This window comes from Macaca thibetana, chromosome 2, assembly GCF_024542745.1.
Source record: "Macaca thibetana thibetana isolate TM-01 chromosome 2, ASM2454274v1, whole genome shotgun sequence".
NCBI lineage: Eukaryota > Metazoa > Chordata > Mammalia > Primates > Cercopithecidae > Macaca > Macaca thibetana.
This window is the reverse complement of record NC_065579.1, coordinates 44,984,775-45,004,877: the sequence shown is the minus strand read 5'-3', so window position 1 is coordinate 45,004,877 and position 20,103 is coordinate 44,984,775. Positions and strand designations below refer to the sequence as shown.

Here is a 20,103-nt window from a genome sequence, read left to right as displayed (position 1 = left end):
CCACCTCCCAGGCTCAAAGGATCCTCCCACCTCAGCCTCCCAAGCAGCTGGGACCACAGGCCTGCCACCACACCTGGCTAATTTTTTATATTTTTAGTAGAGATGCGTTTTTCCGTGTTGCCTGGGCTGACCTCCTGACCTCAAATGATCTGCCTGCCTTGGCCTCTCAAAGTGCTGGGATTACAGGCATGAGCCACTGTGCCTGGCTTCTTCTGTTATTTTTAAGGAAGGATTTCTTCCTCTCAAAATTCAGTCTTTCTACTTGTGTTCTCAATATCAAGATATAACTTCTTCATATATTCCTTTTTTCTCTAGTGTAATTAATTTCTCTTTGGGAACCAGAATATATAGAGCATATAGACATGTTCTGGTAAAGCCTTAACTTTTTAGAATTCCCTTGATCTTACCTTCTCCTTTAGATACATCCCATCTCTCTGTTTCCAGAACTTCATAACCAGTTTTTGAAAGAATTATCTAGTTTCCTTATACTACAGTCACTTCTTTGTTTCTTATTCACTCTTCCCATTTCGACAAGACTTCTCTTTTACTTTTCTCTTGACACTATTATTGCTAAGAAAATTGGTGGCCATGTTACTAAATCCAGTAAATTTTTCCCAGCCTTCCTTTTCTTAACCTCAGTATCATTGACCATGGCGTTCTCATTAAGACATTTGCTTTTCTCCCATGGCTTCTGGGATATTTTATTCTCCAGTTTTCTTCCAAGTTTTCTTGCTTCTCCTGTTTCATTTGCCAGCTCTTCCTTGTTGATAAATGTAGAAACTCTAGTCTCTATCCTCAGCCTTCTTTTCTTCTTTATCCATTTCCTAGATCATCCCATTCTTTCTCATGTTGTGAGAGAATGTCTTTGTGCTAATTGATTCCTAAATTTTTATCTTTAGCTTGAATATCTCCTTTGAGCCCAGATTGCTGTCTTGGTTTTCTTGAAGGCATCTCAATAACAATATATTAAAATGGTTATTTAAATTTTAAAAAATTTAAAAATTCAATAAAACTCTTATAAACTGTACTCAATAGAATATGTTATCATTTGGATCTGGACAGTTTTAGGATCCTGAGGTTCTTTATAACCCTTATGATCAATAACAGATATTGATAGATTTGTATTTAAGAGGAATAAGAACGTTGAGGGAATAGAATGTCTAGAAATAAGTTTGTAATTTTACTCTGACTCTGCCATGAAACAAGTGCTTACTATTACTTTGAGGAAAAATTTCTCAAAAAATTGCTCTTTCAATATAAACAGGTGGTTTTATAGTTTTATTTCCAGTTCTATTTTTTTCTTGTTTTTGATTGTTTTTTAATCATTGAACAAAGAAATTGTATGCTGCTATGCATGAACCTGATGGAGTGGCCGGAGTCAGCGCAATTAGAAAGGCAGAACCATCTCTAAAAGAACAGATCCTTGAACATGAAAGCCTTGGTTTGCTGAGGGATGCCACTGCTTGTTATGATAGGGCTATTCAGCTAGAACCAGACCAGGTAAGATAATAATTAAAAGGCAGCTGTAATGAAAATAGCCCTGAATAGGAACTCTGGAAACCTTAGTTCTTTTTGTTTTTTGTTTTTTGAGACAGAGTCTCACTGTGTCGGCCAGGTTAGAGTGCAGTGGCACGATCTTGGCTCACTGCAGCCTCTGTCTCCTGGGCTCAAGCAATGCTGTCTCAGCCTCCCGAGTAGCTGGAATTACAGGCGTGTGCCACCATACCACATCCAGCCGAAACCTTAGTTTTAATACTGTTTCTATCAGTGTCCCAGAGTGTCTGGAAAACTCTCTAAGCTTGAGTTTCCTAACAGATAAAATTAGAGACTTTACTAGATGATTTTAAAGATCCCTTCCAGGCCGGGTGCGGTGGCTCGTAATCCCAGAATTTTGGCCTGTAATCCCAGAACTTTGGGAGACCAAGATGGGTGGATTGCCTGAGATCAGGAGTTCGAGACTAGCCTGGCCAACATAATGAAACTCCATCTCTACTAAAAATACAAAAAAATTACCTGGGCGTGGGGGCGGGCACCTGTAATCCCAGCCACTTGGGAGGCTGAGGCAGGAAAAACGCTTGACCCCAGGAGTTGGAGGTTGCAGTGAGCCGAGATCGTGCCATTGCACTCCAGCCTGGGCAACAAGAGTGAAACTCCATCTCAAAAAAAAAAAAAATCCCTTCCAATACTATATTTGTATGACTTTAGAAATTCCCTAAATGAATGAGATTTATTATGGAGTATATCTGTATTAAAATGTTCATTTAATAACTCTAAAATGTATATATTTTTACTTTGCTATTAAAAGTGTAAGCCATGGATCAATTTGTAGAAGTGGGGATTCTCCATAGCCTGAGAAAGATTTTCATATTTTATACATCTACCCCCATCCTACTCACCCACCTGCACATCTCTAAAATGGTCCTGTAGAATCACTGAGTTACAGTTAGTAATGGGAATAAGTTGTGTGTCTATTGGGATGGGAAAGGGGTTTAGAATCATTAATTTATAATCTTGCCTTAGATTCTTTCTAATTTTGGGATGATGCCTTCTGTCATATTTGACATGTTTCTCAGAAGTACGATATATAAGTTCTTTATTTTTCACAATCTTATTTTCGTTTTAAAGGATAGTACGTAATCCTCTTTAACTTTTTAGTTGCTAAAGCCTGAAATCCACATTGAAAACATCAGGACCTTTGAGCTTGAATGTTTATGTGAGAAATATGACAATCTTTAAACAGAATATCAAAGATATTAGATATTTTTAATATTTGATCTGAACCAAAAAGTAGTCCAAATCTGGAAAAATATAATAACTTCAATCTGAGATTTTCTAGGTTGTCTACATTTATTTATGTTACTTTAAATGTGTTAGGACTGTGATGGGGGTCCTGCATGTAAGTAAGAAAGTCAATTGTCAAATTAAGAAAGGTGTAGCTGGGCATGGTGGCTCGTGCCTATAATCCTAGCACTTTGGGAGGCTGAGGCAGGAGGATCTCTTGAGCCCAGGAGTTTGAGACCAGCCTGGGCAACATGGCGAGACCCTGTCTCTACAAAAAATTAAAATAATAATAATAATAAAAAATAAAATAAGGGCAATAAAGTAAATAGTAATTTTTAAAGAGTATCAGTTAAGCTGTTTTTGGTCCCCAAACTATTATTGAAGTGATAATTGCTATTTTAAATATTTTTAAATTTCTAGATCATTCATTATCATGGTGTAGTAAAGTCCATGTTAGGTCTTGGTCAGCTGTCTACTGTTATCACTCAGGTGAATGGAGTGCATGCTAACAGGTAATATTTTATAAAATAATGATTTTCTTTTGTTATTTTATCTGAATGGGAAATTTTTAATTAGTGAATTGTGTAACTTAATGTTTAGTAGAGTAATAAATGTTTTATGTGTTTTCATGGTATTGGAGATAAGCACCAAAATTTTTTTTTCCTCAAATTTTTCATAGTCAATCTACCACTTAACAGCTTCTGTCTAAAGAGCCATCCTTGAATTAGATTTGCTTTAACACAAGGAACTTCTAGAACCCACCGGCTATTGGTGAGGCTCATATGAGACTTCCTGGGCCTCAAAGGGCGTCTATGCTCTGCTTACAGTATCAGTACCAGTTGTTTTCCGTGCTAGAGGTGGGGGAGCGAACTTTGTGACTGATTGATGGAATACCACTGTAGACTATGTGCACTGATTTTACCCTAAATGATTGATGAATGTGAAAGCAGCCTTCCTTTCCTAAAGATGGTGGGTTTATTATTGAAAATCAAATTATACCAAAAATAATACATATGTGTGGCAAAAAATTAAGGCTGAGTAGTTCTTCCAGTTTGGAAATAAAATGTGGAGATTAGCACTGCTCTTGCCGCTGCTTTGCTGTGAGAGCTGAAAGCTGTATTCCTTGATTTATTCATCAGACTCTAAATGGCTATTCTGGGCAGTAAAATCTAGTCAAAAGGGAATGGGATCTCACTTAACCAAAGAATATACAGGCCACTGTTTTTGGACTACTCTGAAGCCACCTTTTTCTTTTTTTTCAACTTTTATTTTAGATTCTGGGGGTACATGTGCAAGTTAGTAACAAGAGCATATTACATGATACTGAGGTTTAGGATACAATTGAACCCGTCACCCAGGTAGTGAGCATAGTACCCAAAAGATAGTTTTTCAACTCTTGCCTCCCTCCCTCCCCCACCCCTTGTAGTCCCCAGTGTCTGTTGTTCTCATTTTTGTGTCCATGTGTACCCAATGTTTAGCTCCCATTTTATTCTTTTCTATAGCTGCATAGTATTCCATTATGTATATGTGCCACATTTTCTTTATCTAGTCCACCATTGATGGGCACTTAGGTTGATTTCATGTCGTTGCTATTGTGAATAGTGCTGCAATGAACATACGAGTGTATGTATCTTTTTGGTAGAATGAATTATTTTCCTTTGGGAATATACCCAGTAATGGGATTGCTGTGTGTTCTATTTTCAGTTCTTTGGGAAATCTCTAAACTGCTTTCCACAGTGGCTGAACTAATTTATATTCCCACCAACAGTGTGTAAGCATTCCCTTTTCTCTGCAGCCCCTTCTACATCTGTTATTTTTAAACTTTTTAATAATAGCCATTCTGGGCTGGGTGCGGTGGCTCATGCCTTTAATCCCAGCACTTTGGGAGGCCAAGGCAGATGTATCATTTGAGGCCAGTAGTTCGAGACCAGCCTGGCCAACATGGTGAAACCCCATCTCTACTAAAATAATACAAATATAAGCTGGGCGTGATGGTGCACATCTATAATCCCAGCTACTTGGGAGGCTGAGGCAGGAGAATTGCTTGAACCTGGGAGATGGAGGTTGCAGTGAGCCGAGAGTGCACCACTGCACTCCAGCCTGGGCAACAGAGGGAGACTCTGTCTCAAAATAATAATAGTAGCCATTCTGATTAGTGTGAGATGGTATCTCATTGTGGCTTTGATTTACATTTCTCAACTAATTGTGATGATGAGCGTGTTTTCATATGCTTGTTGGCTGCTTGTATGTCTTCTTTTGAGAAGTGTCTGCTCATGTCCTTTGCCTACTTTTTAATGGGGTTGTTTTTTGCTTGTTGATTTATTTAAGCTTTTTATAGATTCTGAAGCCAGCCTTTTCTAAGTACTGTTTGTATAGATTCCAAAACTGTGATTCATAAAGACTATCATTCTACAATGTCTAAGGGCAGAGAAGTTCACTGTTGGTCAGATGGTATCACAGTAGTGGAATTTATGAAATCACAAGAGAAGTTTTGCAGAAGTAGAGAAGGAATGCTTATATGTTTAGATGTGTTTTTCTTGATTAGTTGAGAGACTTTATGAATAGATAGATTACAGAGATTTGGGGAAGAGTCATGGCTCAAATTGGGGTGTCAAATTTCTTTTTGACGTAGACTACACATTCAGACTCCTCTTTTCTTCTCTTTGGGTCTAGGATACATAGAGCCTCCTGATTTGGGTTGGGAAAAAGGCATGCGTCAATATTCAATGAAGGGGTGCTGTGTCATGGTGAAGCAAATGATTATGGATGGGGCATGTTTTTCTTGGAGTAATTTCTATTTGCATTAAGCAAATACTTTTCCTAAAATATTGACTGTGCTTACCCTATTTATCATACTTTTTAATGTACCCATTTATGTGGATACATTGTCACAGCCTGATCCTGATTGCCATTGGTACTTTTTGCTATAAGGCTTCTTGTGACACATCCTGTCTGTGATCTGTTATCCCATAGATAATCTGTTATCCCACATTTGGATAACAAATACTGCCTGATTCTACTGAGATTTTTATCCTGAAAGTTTTATATTTTGGTGTCTGATGGTAAGCTTGTAGAGTCGTTCAAAATTGGACTTTTGAAAATTACATTTCAGTTGTATTTCTTTAGCCTTATTCTAAACTGTTCTTGGTGGTGGTCATAAATTTAGAAATTGGAACATACTCTAGCTGCTATTTTTAAAATTTTTAAAAATGAAACTTGCTAGATCACTTGTTATCTTTTCTTTATGTGTTTTTACTGTAATAAAAAGAGCAAGGAAAACTTTCAAGGATATTGATTCCAGCCTCTCTGTTACTTTATTTATAATATGGATATATAGGTGCTGTATGCAGTGTTATTAGATTATTAAATGGAAAATTGTGCCTAGCCTAGGATCTAAACATATGGCAGAAATTCAGACAGTATGATTAATAAAAAAGAAACATGAGGAAAGCCTAGCTGTTTCTGTGTAGTCATGATCTCAAATATCACTGGTCATCCTAATGTCACCTAAATAGAATGCTTAGAACAAAATAATTAGCCTATATCATACTGGTTTTGCAAACTCAAATTTTAAACTAACTGAAAGTAGTTTAAAAATAGGTATATATTTTAGGTAGCTAGTTTTATATACTTTGTTATGCCATTGACAAATCATTGTAACTTTCTTTTGCTCTTGGTATTGTTCTAGATGCCTCCCAACTGTCCCTAAGTTATACCACTGGCCCCCCCTGTATTTTTGTCTTAAATTTAATTCAGCATTCTAAGTTATTAGAACTGCTTATCTCTGAATTTATGTGTGTTCCGTTGGCTGTTTTTCTTCTTTGCTCTTTGTTCAAATTAAGCATGCAGCTATTTTTACAATGGGCTTAGTTATTATTCAGGAATTAACTCTGCTCTTATATATGGCACACTTTAATTTGTTGAAGAATGGTGTATCAGAAGTAATTAGTGAAAAAATATTTTTGAAGGATGGAAAGATTAAAATTTTCTGGGTAGTTTCTGGATAGAGATAATTATTTTGTTTCTAAGAACAAAATATAATGCAAATTCAATAAATATTATAAATAGAGATGTAAACCAATGAAAAATCTCTGAATGTCACTTTAAATAAATTAAAGTTTAGTTGATATGGGTTTCTTTTAATAGGTCCGAGTGGACAGATGAATTAAACACGTACAGAGTGGAAGCAGCTTGGAAATTGTCACAGTGGGATTTGGTGGAAAACTATTTGGCAGCAGGTAAAATTACTTCTTAAAATATAAGCAGTTTTAGGCTGGGTGCGGTGGCTCACACCTGTAATCCCAGCACTTTGGGCGGCTGAGGCGGGTGGATCACGAGGTCAGGAGATCGAGACCATCCTGGCTAACACAGTGAAACCCCGTATCTACTAAAAATACAAAAAATTAGGGGGACGTGGTGGCACACGCCTGTAATCCCAGCAACTCAGGAGGCTAAGGCAGGAGAATCGCTTGAACCTGGGAGGTGGAGGTTGCAGTGAGCTGAGATCGCGCCACTGCACTCCAGCCTGGGTGACAGAGTGAGACTCTGTCTCAAAGGAAAAAAAAAAGCTGTTTTAATATGACAAAAATATTCAGACTTAATTAACTTAGCAACATTCATACTTAATCTCTTAGCCTGTTTTATGATTGCCTTGTTTAGTTGTTTAAAGTAGAATGAAACCAGGCTGGGCATGGTGGCTCACACCTGTAATCTCAGTGTTTTGGAAGGCTAAGATGGGAGGATTGCTTGAAGCCAGGAGCTCAAGACCAGCCTGGGCAAAATAGTGAGACTATCTCTGCAAAAATGCTTTTTTAAAAACTTAGCTGGGCATGGTGGGTCATGCCTGTTCACCTACTCCGGAGACTGAGGTGGGAGGATCATTGGAGCCCAGAAATTCAAGGCTGCAGTGAGCTATAATCATGCCATAGCCCTCTAGCCTGGACCACAGAGTGAGACTCTGTCTAAAAAACAAACAAAAAAAAGGAATGAAGCCCCCTGTTTGATATTTCAGCTGACCATTTTATCTAATGAAATAAAGCAGAGTTTTGGACCCAGCTACCATGACATTTCTTGACTCTTCATTTGTTTTTCAGATGGAAAATCTACAACATGGAGTGTCAGACTGGGACAGCTATTATTATCAGCCAAAAAAAGAGATATCACAGCTTTTTATGACACATTGAAGCTAGTGAGAGCAGAACAAATTGTACCTCTTTCAGCTGCAAGCTTTGAAAGAGGCTCTTACCAACGAGGATATGAATATATTGTGAGGTATTTTGGGGTTTCCATTTTTATATTCCTGGCCTATAAATGTCACCTGACAGGATTGGAATTTTTTGATGAGTAAATAATTGATAGTGTTTGGTATCATGCAAAGCTACACCAGATAGCTCTTTCATTCTTCTTACCTCGCAATTACCCTACAGTTAAAAAAATTCTAACATACATCCTTTTAAGGAAAGGCAACTATGAGACTAATGGAACACACAATAAAAATAACTTATGTTTGTCCTCTTGTAATGTCGTAGTTTGCTTTCTATATAACCCGTTATAACATAGACATCTATAGCACCTGGTACATTGGTGCTTGGTATTTATTCATTGTTTCCCTTTCCTTTTCATTTAGAAATGTATTTGATATTTCCCCCAAAAATATAGGTATCACATTACCAGAAAGAAGATTAACTTTTAGAGGTGAGGAAGAAACTGTTGGAAAACATTTTAGGTCTGTGAATTCTACCTGAGGAAAAATGATAAACTAAATACTGTAATTAAAGTATAATAAATTTATCACATAGCACATTTTTTTAAATTAGAAGAATTCGCTATATTTAGTATCAACCCGTTTGGTGATATCTTAAGGAAACTAGAGATTGGACCACTGAGTTTAATTCTGTTCTGTAGCTACTCAGCTATATCCTTGTGCCTTGAACACTGAATCATAGACACTGACTGTCATACAAGGGGGAAAAGGCTAGAGTGAACGTATCACAGTTTCCATCACTCTTAGGAAAAAAACTACATTAATTTCACAATTTTTTACTATCATCTGCTATGCCAGGCCCTCTTATAGTAGCACCAGCAATATATGCAAATACCTCATGTTGATTTATACTGGATCCATGTTTTCTTTTATCTTCATTTAGGTGGTAAGTTTTGGTTTTCATACATTTGAATTTAGTTTTATCCATCATTCTCCAATTTAATTAGGAATTTGGGATTCACTGCAAATCCCTAAATATTTATTTTAAAAATTTTAATGTAATTAATTTTATTTTATTTATTTATTTACTTATTATTTTAAGGGATGGGGTCTTGCTATGTTGCCTGAGCTGGAGTGCAGTGGCTATTCACAGGCATAATCATAGCTCACTGCAACCTTAAACTTCTGAGTTCAAGTGACCCACCTGCCTCCGTCTCCTGAGTAGCTGGGAGTACAGGTGCACACTACCATGTCTGGCTAAAGCACTAAATACATAAACCAGCATAAATTGGTGTTTACATTCAGTTTGAAAAGATAAAAATATAATTGTTTACTTAGCAAGGACATATTAAAGTTCTACCAAAGACAACTGTGTATTTTAAATTCTTTATTTCTGATTCAAAGTACATGCTTTATATATGAGATTAATAAGGCTGAATGTGATAACATTTTAACATAGGCTCTATCTATCTTCAGATTGCACATGTTGTGTGAGTTGGAGCATAGCATCAAACCACTTTTCCAGCATTCTCCAGGTGACAGTTCTCAAGAAGATTCTCTAAACTGGGTAGCTCGACTAGAAATGACCCAGAATTCCTACAGAGCCAAGGAGCCTATCCTGGCTCTCCGGAGGGCTTTACTAAGCCTCAACAAAAGGTTTCTCATACTACTTTTATTTTAAAAATGTCACTTATCTTGAATTTGGTATTTGGATATTATTTGGGGGTATTTGTATTTCTTAATTTTCTTTCTGAATCTATCTTTTTCTATTTTTAATTATCAGGGCTACGCTATCTGGTTGAAAGGAACCTAGAACTTAAGAATCACTTTTTTACGCCATTTCTTTCTCTTTTTTAAGATGTTAAATACGTATCTGGGGGATATGTTTTTTACTGATAAAAATCAAGAATAAGGTTTATAATAGGTAAAACAGAGCACTATAAGAAAATTAAGTCAAGTCTTTTTGAACAAATTAATCATTAATTCCTTTGAAATAGTATATGAAGAAGTTTCTGTGTTAGGAAGAGGGGTTTTCAAAACATTGGAACTACTTGCAGAGTTTATGACCTAGATTTAAATTGTTTAAGTTAAGTTGTCGCATACGCTTGTCAGTGGTCTCTCTCACCCATGTGTTGTTACTTCCTTTAGACCAGATTACGATGAAATGGTTGGAGAATGCTGGCTGCAGAGTGCCAGAGTAGCTAGAAAGGCTGGTCACCACCAGACAGCCTACAATGCTCTCCTTAATGCAGGGGAATCACGACTCGCTGAACTGTATGTGGAAAGGGCAAAGTGGCTCTGGTCCAAGGTAATGGCCAGGGAAATGTCATCATTCATATATATATATATATATATATATATATATATTCTGTTGGGAATTATGTACTTCCTTAAAAGGCCAACTGAGAGAACATAACTAATCCAAATTAAGAACCTTCCTTTTCTATCACTTTTCTTCATTAGTTATCTACCATAGCCTGGAAGTAACTATTCTTTTTACTCTACAGTCCCCAGATACCTTCCCATTTCAAGGCTGAATGTGGAGTTCTTTCAGTTTTCATCTATCTTACATTTTCCTTGAGGAAAACGACCTCTTAATTTTTCACCTTATGTATGTATACATACAGTAAATGTTGGTTAAATGAATGTAACTCTGTCACTTAGTCGCTGGCAGATAATTAGCTCTCTGTGGACTTGCCAGTGTTACTGTCAATATTCAGCTCTGATCTGGCCAGGAAGGGCCTAGCATCTGAACAGAAGTTCACAGCAGTCTTCAGATTAAAGCAAAAGTAATGAGAAGGGGGTTTTTTAAACATTGGAACTGCTTGCAAGATTTATGATCCAGATTTATTTTATTTATTTATTTATTTATTTGAGGCAGAATCTCACTCTGTCGCCCAGGCTGGAGTACAGTGGCATGATCTCGGCTCACTACAACCTCTGCCTTCCGGGTTCAAGTGATTCTCCTGCCTCAGCCTCCTGAGTAGCTGGTACTACAGGCGCCATGCCCAGCTAATTGTATTTTTAGTAGAGACGGGGTTTCACCGTGTTAGCCAGGATGATCTCGATCTCCTGACCTCGTGATCCACCTGCCTCAGCCTCCCAAAGTGCTGGGATTACAGGCGTGAGCCACTGTGCCCAGCCTATAACCCAGATTTAAATGGCTATTACTTAAATTTCTCCTCAGGCTAGTCACCAGTTTAGAATTAGTAATAGGCATTACTAATAGTAATAGCATGTTCTGGAATTGATACTTAGCAACTATTGTTGGTGCCATTTGTGGTGGCTGAGAAAGGACAGGAGAGGAGATGTTTCCTGGATGAGAGGGGAAAGCAGTTTATTCAGTGTGCATTAGTCAGTACCTGGTCAATTTATTGAGCTAGTGCTAGTCTATGTATTATAATACCTTAAACTCAATACATTCAAGATGCAATTTATTGTTAATACTCAATACCTGTTTCTCCTCTCACGTTTCCTACTTTTCTGAACAAGACTTTATTCCATCCTCCCGTCGAAAGCAGAAATCTGGACATCATCTTAAATTCCTTCTGCAACCTTACTTTTCACATCCAGCTGGAGACTAAATCTTTGTTCTTCAACCTTAGAAATATCTCTTGAATCCTCTCCCTCTTATTTATTTCCACTGCTTTAATTTATGACTTTATTATTTACATCCTCTAACAATGTTAACAACCTTTTTAGGATCTCACCATTTACTGCAGTTTGTGATCTTTCTAAAATCTACATCGAATCATGTTGCTCCTTCAAAAAGATTAAATCCTACAAAGTATTCTTCATACCTTTAGGATTAAGCCTGAACTCTAGGAACTATACAAATCCCTTTCTGATCAAGTCCTGGCCTACTTCCTCAGTGTCATTCATCACCATCTCAAAAACCCTTTAAACTTCAGCTAAAATCAGACTATGTGCTTTTCTTCCAATTAATTATTCCATCTACCTAGAATGCCTTTCACTAAATTCTCTGCCAAGAAGATTTCTACTTATTCTTGAAAACCTAATTCAAATTTTCTTTGTTGATAACTTTTCCTGACTGCTGTTTTCCTTCATTTTCCTATATTCTTCAGGTAGGTTTAAGGGACTCTTCTCTCTCCTGTATAATGCCGATGTATATTCCTCTGTTGTAGCACTTAGCAAATATGCTGTTATTTCACATAGTTTCTTTCCTCATGTGACTATGAACTTTTTTATGCCAGGGATTTTAATTTGTTCATGATTGTCTTCAGTTCCCTGAACTTTGATTATAGTCCTTTCTTGATATCCATGGGGAGATTGGTCCCAGGATTCTCCATGGATAACAAAATCTCTGGATACTCAAGTCCTTTATATAAAGTGGCATACACTGTATTTGCATATAACCTGCAGACATCCTCTTGTGTACTTCTCTAGGTTACTTATAATACCTAATACAGTGCAAATGCTTTGTAAACAGTTATTATACTTGTATTGCTTATTCATATTATTTTTAATTTTTTGTTCATAATATTTCTTTTTTTTTTTTTTAAGTTTTATGTTTTGAGAGAGACAGAGTCTTGCTCTGTTGCCCAGGCTGCAGTGCAGTGGCATGATCATAGCTCACTGATGCCTTGGACTCCTGGCCTCAAGCAATCCTCCCACCTCAGCCTGTGCTTTGTAGCACGGGAATTGCATATGTGAGCCACTGTGCCCAGCCATTCCTAATATTTTCTATCCACTGTTGGTTGAATCCATTGATGTGGAACCTATGGATATAGACAGCCAACTACAGTTATAAAATTAATTAGTAAATGAATGAATAAGATGAAATGAAGCAATGTTTCAGTTTTAGAATTTTACTTTAGTAAGAGGCAAACAAAAGATAAACATGAAATTACACGTGGATTTGTACAAAAACATACTTAATGAACTAATACTTTTGCAGAAAATAGAAATATGTTTTTAAATTAAAAGGCTTATTGTTGCCTTTTTTCTTTTAGGGTGATGTTCACCAGGCACTAATTGTTCTTCAAAAAGGTGTTGAATTATGTTTTCCTGAAAATGAAACCCCACCTGAGGGTAAGAACATGTTAATCCATGGTCGAGCTATGCTACTAGTGGGCCGATTTATGGAAGAAACAGCTAACTTTGAAAGCAATGCCATTATGAAAAAATATAAGGCAAGTATATGTATAATGCAATTTCAGTTAACTCTTTGTTGACTGGGTAAAATGACTTAAGTCTATATGGAAAAGTATATGTATAAAAATAACCAGGAAATTTTTTTGACTTTTCAGTGAGTATATAACATAAGTAATTGGAATTATCACAAAATAAATATACTCATGAAACTGCCACCAAGTCAAGAAATAGAATATTATTTGAGCTCTATAACCCCACTCCCCTTCACCCCAGTAATCACTATTCTCCCCCTCTGTCTCAAAGTTAACTACATCCTAGCCTGAAAATTGTTGAGCAAAACCAATTTATAACTTCTTGACTAGGTATTAAACTTTATATAGATGGTGTTGTAAGAGATATACCTCTCAGTAATCCATGGGTCAATGAAAACTTTCAGTGGAAATTTAAAAGTACTTTGAACTGAATGATAATAAAAATGGCACATGAAATCCTGTGCAGCTAAAGCCATTCTTAAAAGGGATTTAAATTTTTATTTGCATATATTTGACGAAAATAAAGGTTCAGAATTAATGAGCTAAGTATCTATTCCAACAGGTTAAAAAAGGAACTAAAAAAGTAGGGGGAGGAAAAAAAAGTAGAAGAAAGGAAATAATAAAGCAAAGAGCAGGTGGCTGGAATTTGTGGGACAGATAACTGAGAGAAAAATGTTAAACAGAGTAGTTCCTATCTGCATAGGAATTGTGTTGGCTGAATACCAGCCTGCGCATGAATAATCCAGAATTCTATGAGGCCAAGCTAGGAATAACAGACTTGCTGGGGAAACAGCAAACATGCAGAGGCTATAAGAACAATTTCCAGAGCTCACATGGGATCGAGATTCGTTCAGATGACAGGATTGAGAGTTATTCAGTCCACCAGCCAGATTGAGAGGCCTCATTGCATAATATGGAGCATTCAGTAAAGACCTTAAAAGAGCCACAATTTAGAAGTAGGACTAAATCAGTCCTAGGCTAAAAACTACTCTATATCCATACTAAAAAGGCAGTAAAACAAGCTTTAAGAGGATTACACTGATTTTCAAGTAACCTTACTGCCTGCCGGATCAAAGTCTAACACTCTTTAAAGCAAGACAACAAAATCTAAAACTTGACAACATAAAAATATATCCAGCATCCATTAAAAAATTACTATGTGAATGAAGAAGCAAGAATATTTGAGCCATACATAGGAAAAAAATAAATCAATAGAAATAGTTCTAGAAATGACAGAGATGATGAAATTTATAGATAAGTATGTAAAAACAGCTGTTGTATATAGACTCCATAAGTTTAAGAACATAAACAAAAATAAGAGAATGATGAGAAGAGAGGGGAATCAGAAATACAAGAAAGACCTAAATGGGACCAAGAGCCAAAGCAAATGGCACAGACAGTGCTAATCTTTAGATCCAGGAAGTGTTGCGTTCTGATGAAGATAAATAGGAGTCCAGCTCCTGTTCCTTGGTTACAAGAAGATGTCATGCCACCTAAGAAACTAATCTTGATTTGCATTAAAAACTATATTATCCTAAAGGGCAGTGATAATGAGGCAGGTTCTGAAACCATACTTGTAAATTTCACCTTTCCAGTTGGAGAGATCTTCTGAATTTATTCTAGTATGTAAGGCGCAACAACTTACATACTAAGCCTTTGTGAGAGGCACACAAAAACTCACCAGTACTTAACAGCAGAATTTGATAGTGGATATTCCAGTTCTCCCATCTCTGTCTGGTACTAAAGCCAGGGTTAGGGAAGAGAGATGTCGTCAGACTACCAACTTTTCAGGTTCTGTTTCCTCTGCGTACACCCCTCATTTCCTGTCATAAAGACCTGAGTAGCCTCCTCTCTTGTTCTGGTTGCCTATACATGATGTAGACAGAAATGAGTAGAGAAAAGAATAGAGGCTGACTACTGTAGAATGGCATGAAGATCCAAGGGGCCACATATTGCATGATTCCACTTACATGAAATGGCTAGAATAAGCAAATACATAGAGACAGAAGGTAGATTAATGGGTACTAGAGACTGAGGTTGGGTCTGGGAAGTGACTGCTAATTGGTACAATTTTTTTTTTGGAGTGATGAAAATGTTCTGGAATTTGATAGTGGTGATGGTTACACAACTCTGTAAATATACTAAAAACAACTTTAAAATTGTGAACTTTATATTATATCCCAATAGAGCTGTCATTTTAAAATATTACCCAAATGGCAATCTTTAAATAAAAAAAGAAGTAAAAGATACAAGGACAAGGAAAAAAATGTAGGAAATTTATTAATTGCAGATGATATGAATACATATGTAGAAAATTCTAAATATTATAAACTATTCAAAATATTGAGTGAGTTAAACAAGATTGCCTGATGATTTTACTTCTGTATGACAACCAATAAAGATTTTAAAATATACCATTTATAAGCAAAAAGTGCTTGAACAGTTGGATATCTGTATGAAGAAAAAAATGTTCTTCAACCTCTACCTCATACCATAGACAAAATTGCTTCAAAAAGAGTGGATTATAGATCTAAACTGAAAAGCTAAAATTATAAACTTCTAGATGAAAAAATAGAAGAAAATCTTTACAACCTTAGGATAGGCAAAGGTTTTCTTAGATCACACAAAGCATTAAGCATTAAAAAAATCCTGATAAATTAGATTTTCATCAAAGTTAAAACCTTTTCTAAGAAAGCCAGTTAAGAAAATGAAAAGGTGTAAGCCATAGACTTGGAGAAAATACTTGCAATACCTATATGACAGAGGATTTGTAGCTAAATTATAGAGAACCCTACAACTTAGCAAGACAATTTAAAAATCTGTGAGGCCAGGCACAGTGGCTCAGGCCTGTAATCCCAGTGCTTTGGGAGGCCAAGGCCTGAGGATTGCTTGAAGCTAGGAGTTCAAGACCAGTCTGGGCAATATAGTGAGAACCTGTCTCTACAAAAATAAAAATTAGCCGGGTATAGCGACGAATGCCTATAGTCTTAGCTATTCAGGAGGCTAAAGCAGGAGGATCACTTGAGCCTAGGTGTTTGAGGTTACAGTTAGCTATGATGGCACCACTGCATTCCAGCCTGAGTTAGAGTGAAACTTTGTCTATTAAAAAAAGAAATAAAGATCTGCAAAAGTATTGGAAAGACACTTCATAAGAATATATGCAAATGGCCAAAAAGCAAATGAAAAGACGCTTAGCATCATTAGTCATTAGGAAGATGCAAATTAAAACCACAATGAAATAACACATTATACACTGAAATGGCTGAAGTCTAAAAGACTAGCAATACCTGTTAATGCAATAAATGCACCTGGTGGGACTATAAAAAGTTAAATCTACCATATTCCATTCCATTCTTAGATGTTTATCCAACAGAAACAATTACATATGTCAATAAAAAGACTTGTACACAAATGTTTATAGTAGCTTTAGTCACAAAAACTGGAGATAGACCAGCTGGCCATCCAGAGAAGATGGGTAAACAAACTGTGGCACAGTTATATAATGGAATACTACCCTACAACAAGAAGAAATGAACTACTGGTACACGCAACAAGGTGGATTAATGTCATAGATATGCTGAATGAAAGAAGAGGGACATAACAGACTACGTGCTTATATGATTTCATTTATGTGACATTTTAAAACAGGTACAACTAATGTATATGAATAGAAATATCAGTAGTTGCCTGGGTAGTTGGCAGGAGAGTGATGGCAAGGGTGGGTGCCTGTAAGAACTTTCGAGAGAGTTAGGAATGTTCATTTTCTTGACTGGAATGATGGTTCCATGGGTGTATATATGTCAAAAGTTACCAATTTGTACTTAATGTGTAAATTTTATTGTATGAAAGTTCTGTCTTAAGAAAGTTGATTTAAAATTTTATTTTATTTTATTTTTGAGACAGGGTCTTGGTCTGTCAACCCAGGCTGGAGTATAGTGGCATGGTTATGCCTCACTGCAGCCTCAACCTCCTGGGCTCAAGTGATCCTCCCACCTCAGCCTCTCAAGTAGCTGGGATCACAGGCATATGCCACCACACCAAGCTAATTTTTTATTTTGTGGGGACAGGGTCTTGCTGTTCTGCCAAGGCTGGTCTCAAACTTCCTGCCTCAACTGATCCTCCCATCTCTGCCTCCCAAAGTGCTGGGATTATAGTTGTGAGCCACCATGCATCCCCAGCCTAAAATTTTTAAAGATATCATTTAGGATAGCAATAAAAATAATGAAATGCCTAAGATTAAATTGCACACAAGACCTCTCCACAAAATAAAAATTAAAACATTAAAATTGAGTGAAGTAAAAAAGACCTAAATAAATTGGTAGCTAGAATACAAGTATGAATGGGAAGACTCAATAATATAATTATTTCTCTACAAATTCACCTAGAGGTTTAATGCAGTTCTCATCAAATGCTAACAGGTAATTGAAAATTAGAATTTAAAATTTCTGTGGAAACATAAAGTCCAAGAATAACCAAGAAGCTTTTCTGTCACCTTTAATTTTTTCAGTTTTATTCTGAAATAATCTTTGACTTTTAAAAAGTTGGTAGTAGTATAGAGAATTTCCATATCTACCCTTTAGCATGTTTCCCCTAATTTTAATATTTTACACTACTATAGTATCAGAAGTGGGAAATTAACATTGATAAACAGTACTGTTAACTATCTGTAGACCACATTTCACCAGTTTTCCCAATAGTGTCCTTTTTCTGTCTAGAATTGAGGATTCCATATAGCATTAGTTGTCATATCTCCTAGTAACCTCCAATCTATCTGAGATGCTCTTTACTATATTGTGTGAGGTCAGGTGCAGGGAGAAAATAGTTGGCCCAATCAAAAGAAGTAATTGGAGAGAGTTTAATGAAAAACTAAATTAAGGGAAATTAACAAAGGATGGTGAAAGTACCCCATGGCTAGCAACAACAGAGAGTTGTTGCTAACTCTAGACCTGAAGGAGTAAAAGGATAGAGCATTTACTGGAACCTATAAAGGGAGCTAAATTTGTAGGAAAGGACCATCGGACCAGAACTTAACCTTAGGGAAAGAAACACAACCACTGTCAACTGCAGCCCAGCAGGAAGGAAACCAGCAGGTATAAAGAACTTAACCTCACTCTCCTCCTCACCCTCTAATCTGTTACTACCTTCCATTGATTGAAGTTCACAGGAAGCCAGAGGGCAAACAGGCCCATTAATATAAATCATCAATTTCAATGTCCTGGGGCACTGAGCAGAGTGGAAAAGGCTAAAGTTGGCAAGTGTATCTATCTGGAGGGGCAAACTGTGAATAACCAAAATAGTCTTTTCAATAAATGTTGTTGTATCACTTGGGTATCCTACAGGAAAACAAAAAATCAAACTTGATCCCTTCTTCCCACTATAAACAAAAGTAAACGAGGTAGATTGCTAATCTAGGTCAGGACTTCTTAAACATTACAAAAACACTATAATATAAACAATAACTTCTCTTTATCAGAAGATACCATTGTGAGTTAGAGGCAAGCTGCAGATTAGAAGATATTTGCAATACATTAGAGGTTCATATCTGGAATATGACCCAGCATGTCCCCATAGGATATATACAAGAATGTTTATAACATTATTATTTGTCGATTTTATTTTGGAAGTAATCCAAATGGCAATCAATTATAGAATGAATAAATATGTTGTAGCATATTCTTATAATGGAATACTATATAGTAAACCAAATTTATATGCAATAACTTGGATTGATATCACAGATGTAATGTTGAGTGAAATAAGCCAGATAAAAAATAATACATGTAGGGCCAGGCGTGGTGGCTCATGCCTATAATCCCAGCACTTTGGGAGGCCGAGGCAGGCAGATTGCTTGAGCTGAGTTCAAGACCAGCCTAGGAAACATAGCAAAACTCCATCTCTACAAAAAAATACAAAAATTAGCTGGGTGTGGTGGTGTATGCCTGTAGTCCCAGCTGCTCCGTAGGCTGAGGAGGGAGGATCGCCTTGAGACTAGGAGTCGTGGCTGCAGGGAGTCATGAGCATGCCACTGCACTCCAGCCAGGACAACAGAGCAAAACCCTGTCTCTAATAATAATATATACATTTTTGGAGACAGAGTTCTCACTCTGTCACTCAGGCTGGGGTGCAATGGCGCGATCTCGGCACACTGCAAGCTCCATCTCCCAGGTTCATGCCATTCTCCTGCCTCCACCTCCCAAGTAGCTGGGACTACAGGCGCCCACCACCACGCCCAGCTAATTTTTTTTTTTTTTTTTTTTTTTTTTTTGTATTTTTAGTAGAGAAGGAGTTTCACTGTGTTAGCCAGGATGGTCTCTATCTCCTGACCTCGTGATCCGTCCACCTCGGCCTCCCAAAGTGCTGGGATTACAACCATAAGCCACCATGCCCAACCAATAATAATTATTATAGTATGATTCTATTTATATAAAAGTTCAAAAACAGGTAAAACAAAACTCCTGGAGTTCTTGTATGAGGCTGATCAATTTGTGATAATTAATCAAGTTGTATACATAAGATTCGTGTATGTTTCTGTATATAAACTTTATTTTTCAAAATAAAACTTAAAAATCCTAACTAAAAACGGGGAGAGAGAGGGGAGGGAGGGAGGAAGGAGCTTTTATATAAAGGTAATTACTTTGTGATAATTGATCAAGCTGTAAATTTGAGATTTGTGTATTTTTCACTATATGAATTTTACTTTTCAAAATAAATATTTAAAATCTAAGCTGAAACGAGAGAGGGAGGAGGAAGGAAGTTAGGGAAGGAGGAAGAAAGGAAAGCAGGAAGACAGATAGGAAGGAAGAAAGGAAGGAAAGACTAGGTTGACTAATATGTTTTTCTGGCAGCCCTTACCCTGTGTGGCTGGTTAGGTACATGAACCTAGCATGTACCACACATCTAATCATGTCATTCTGTCCTCTATTCCCAGGCAGGTTTGTGTCTGTAGAGTCTCAAGATTAAAGTCAGTAGAAA

The 20,103-nt window shown here is 36.7% G+C and overlaps 1 protein-coding gene across 3 annotated transcripts in view; it reads left to right on the top strand.

Annotated features, from left to right (window-relative positions):
* Nucleotides 1-20,103, top strand: part of ATR (ATR serine/threonine kinase) — a 121,206-nt gene that overhangs the window by 70,349 nt on the left and 30,754 nt on the right. For all 3 annotated transcript variants that reach the window (XM_050778103.1, XM_050778101.1, XM_050778104.1), the window contains 7 exons: nucleotides 1,336-1,500; nucleotides 3,202-3,293; nucleotides 6,928-7,019; nucleotides 7,875-8,052; nucleotides 9,461-9,640; nucleotides 10,133-10,292; nucleotides 12,958-13,137. In XM_050778103.1, coding sequence (XP_050634060.1) covers nucleotides 1,336-1,500; nucleotides 3,202-3,293; nucleotides 6,928-7,019; nucleotides 7,875-8,052; nucleotides 9,461-9,640; nucleotides 10,133-10,292; nucleotides 12,958-13,137 — 1,047 coding nt within the window. The remainder of the gene's footprint in view (nucleotides 1-1,335; nucleotides 1,501-3,201; nucleotides 3,294-6,927; nucleotides 7,020-7,874; nucleotides 8,053-9,460; nucleotides 9,641-10,132; nucleotides 10,293-12,957; nucleotides 13,138-20,103) is intronic.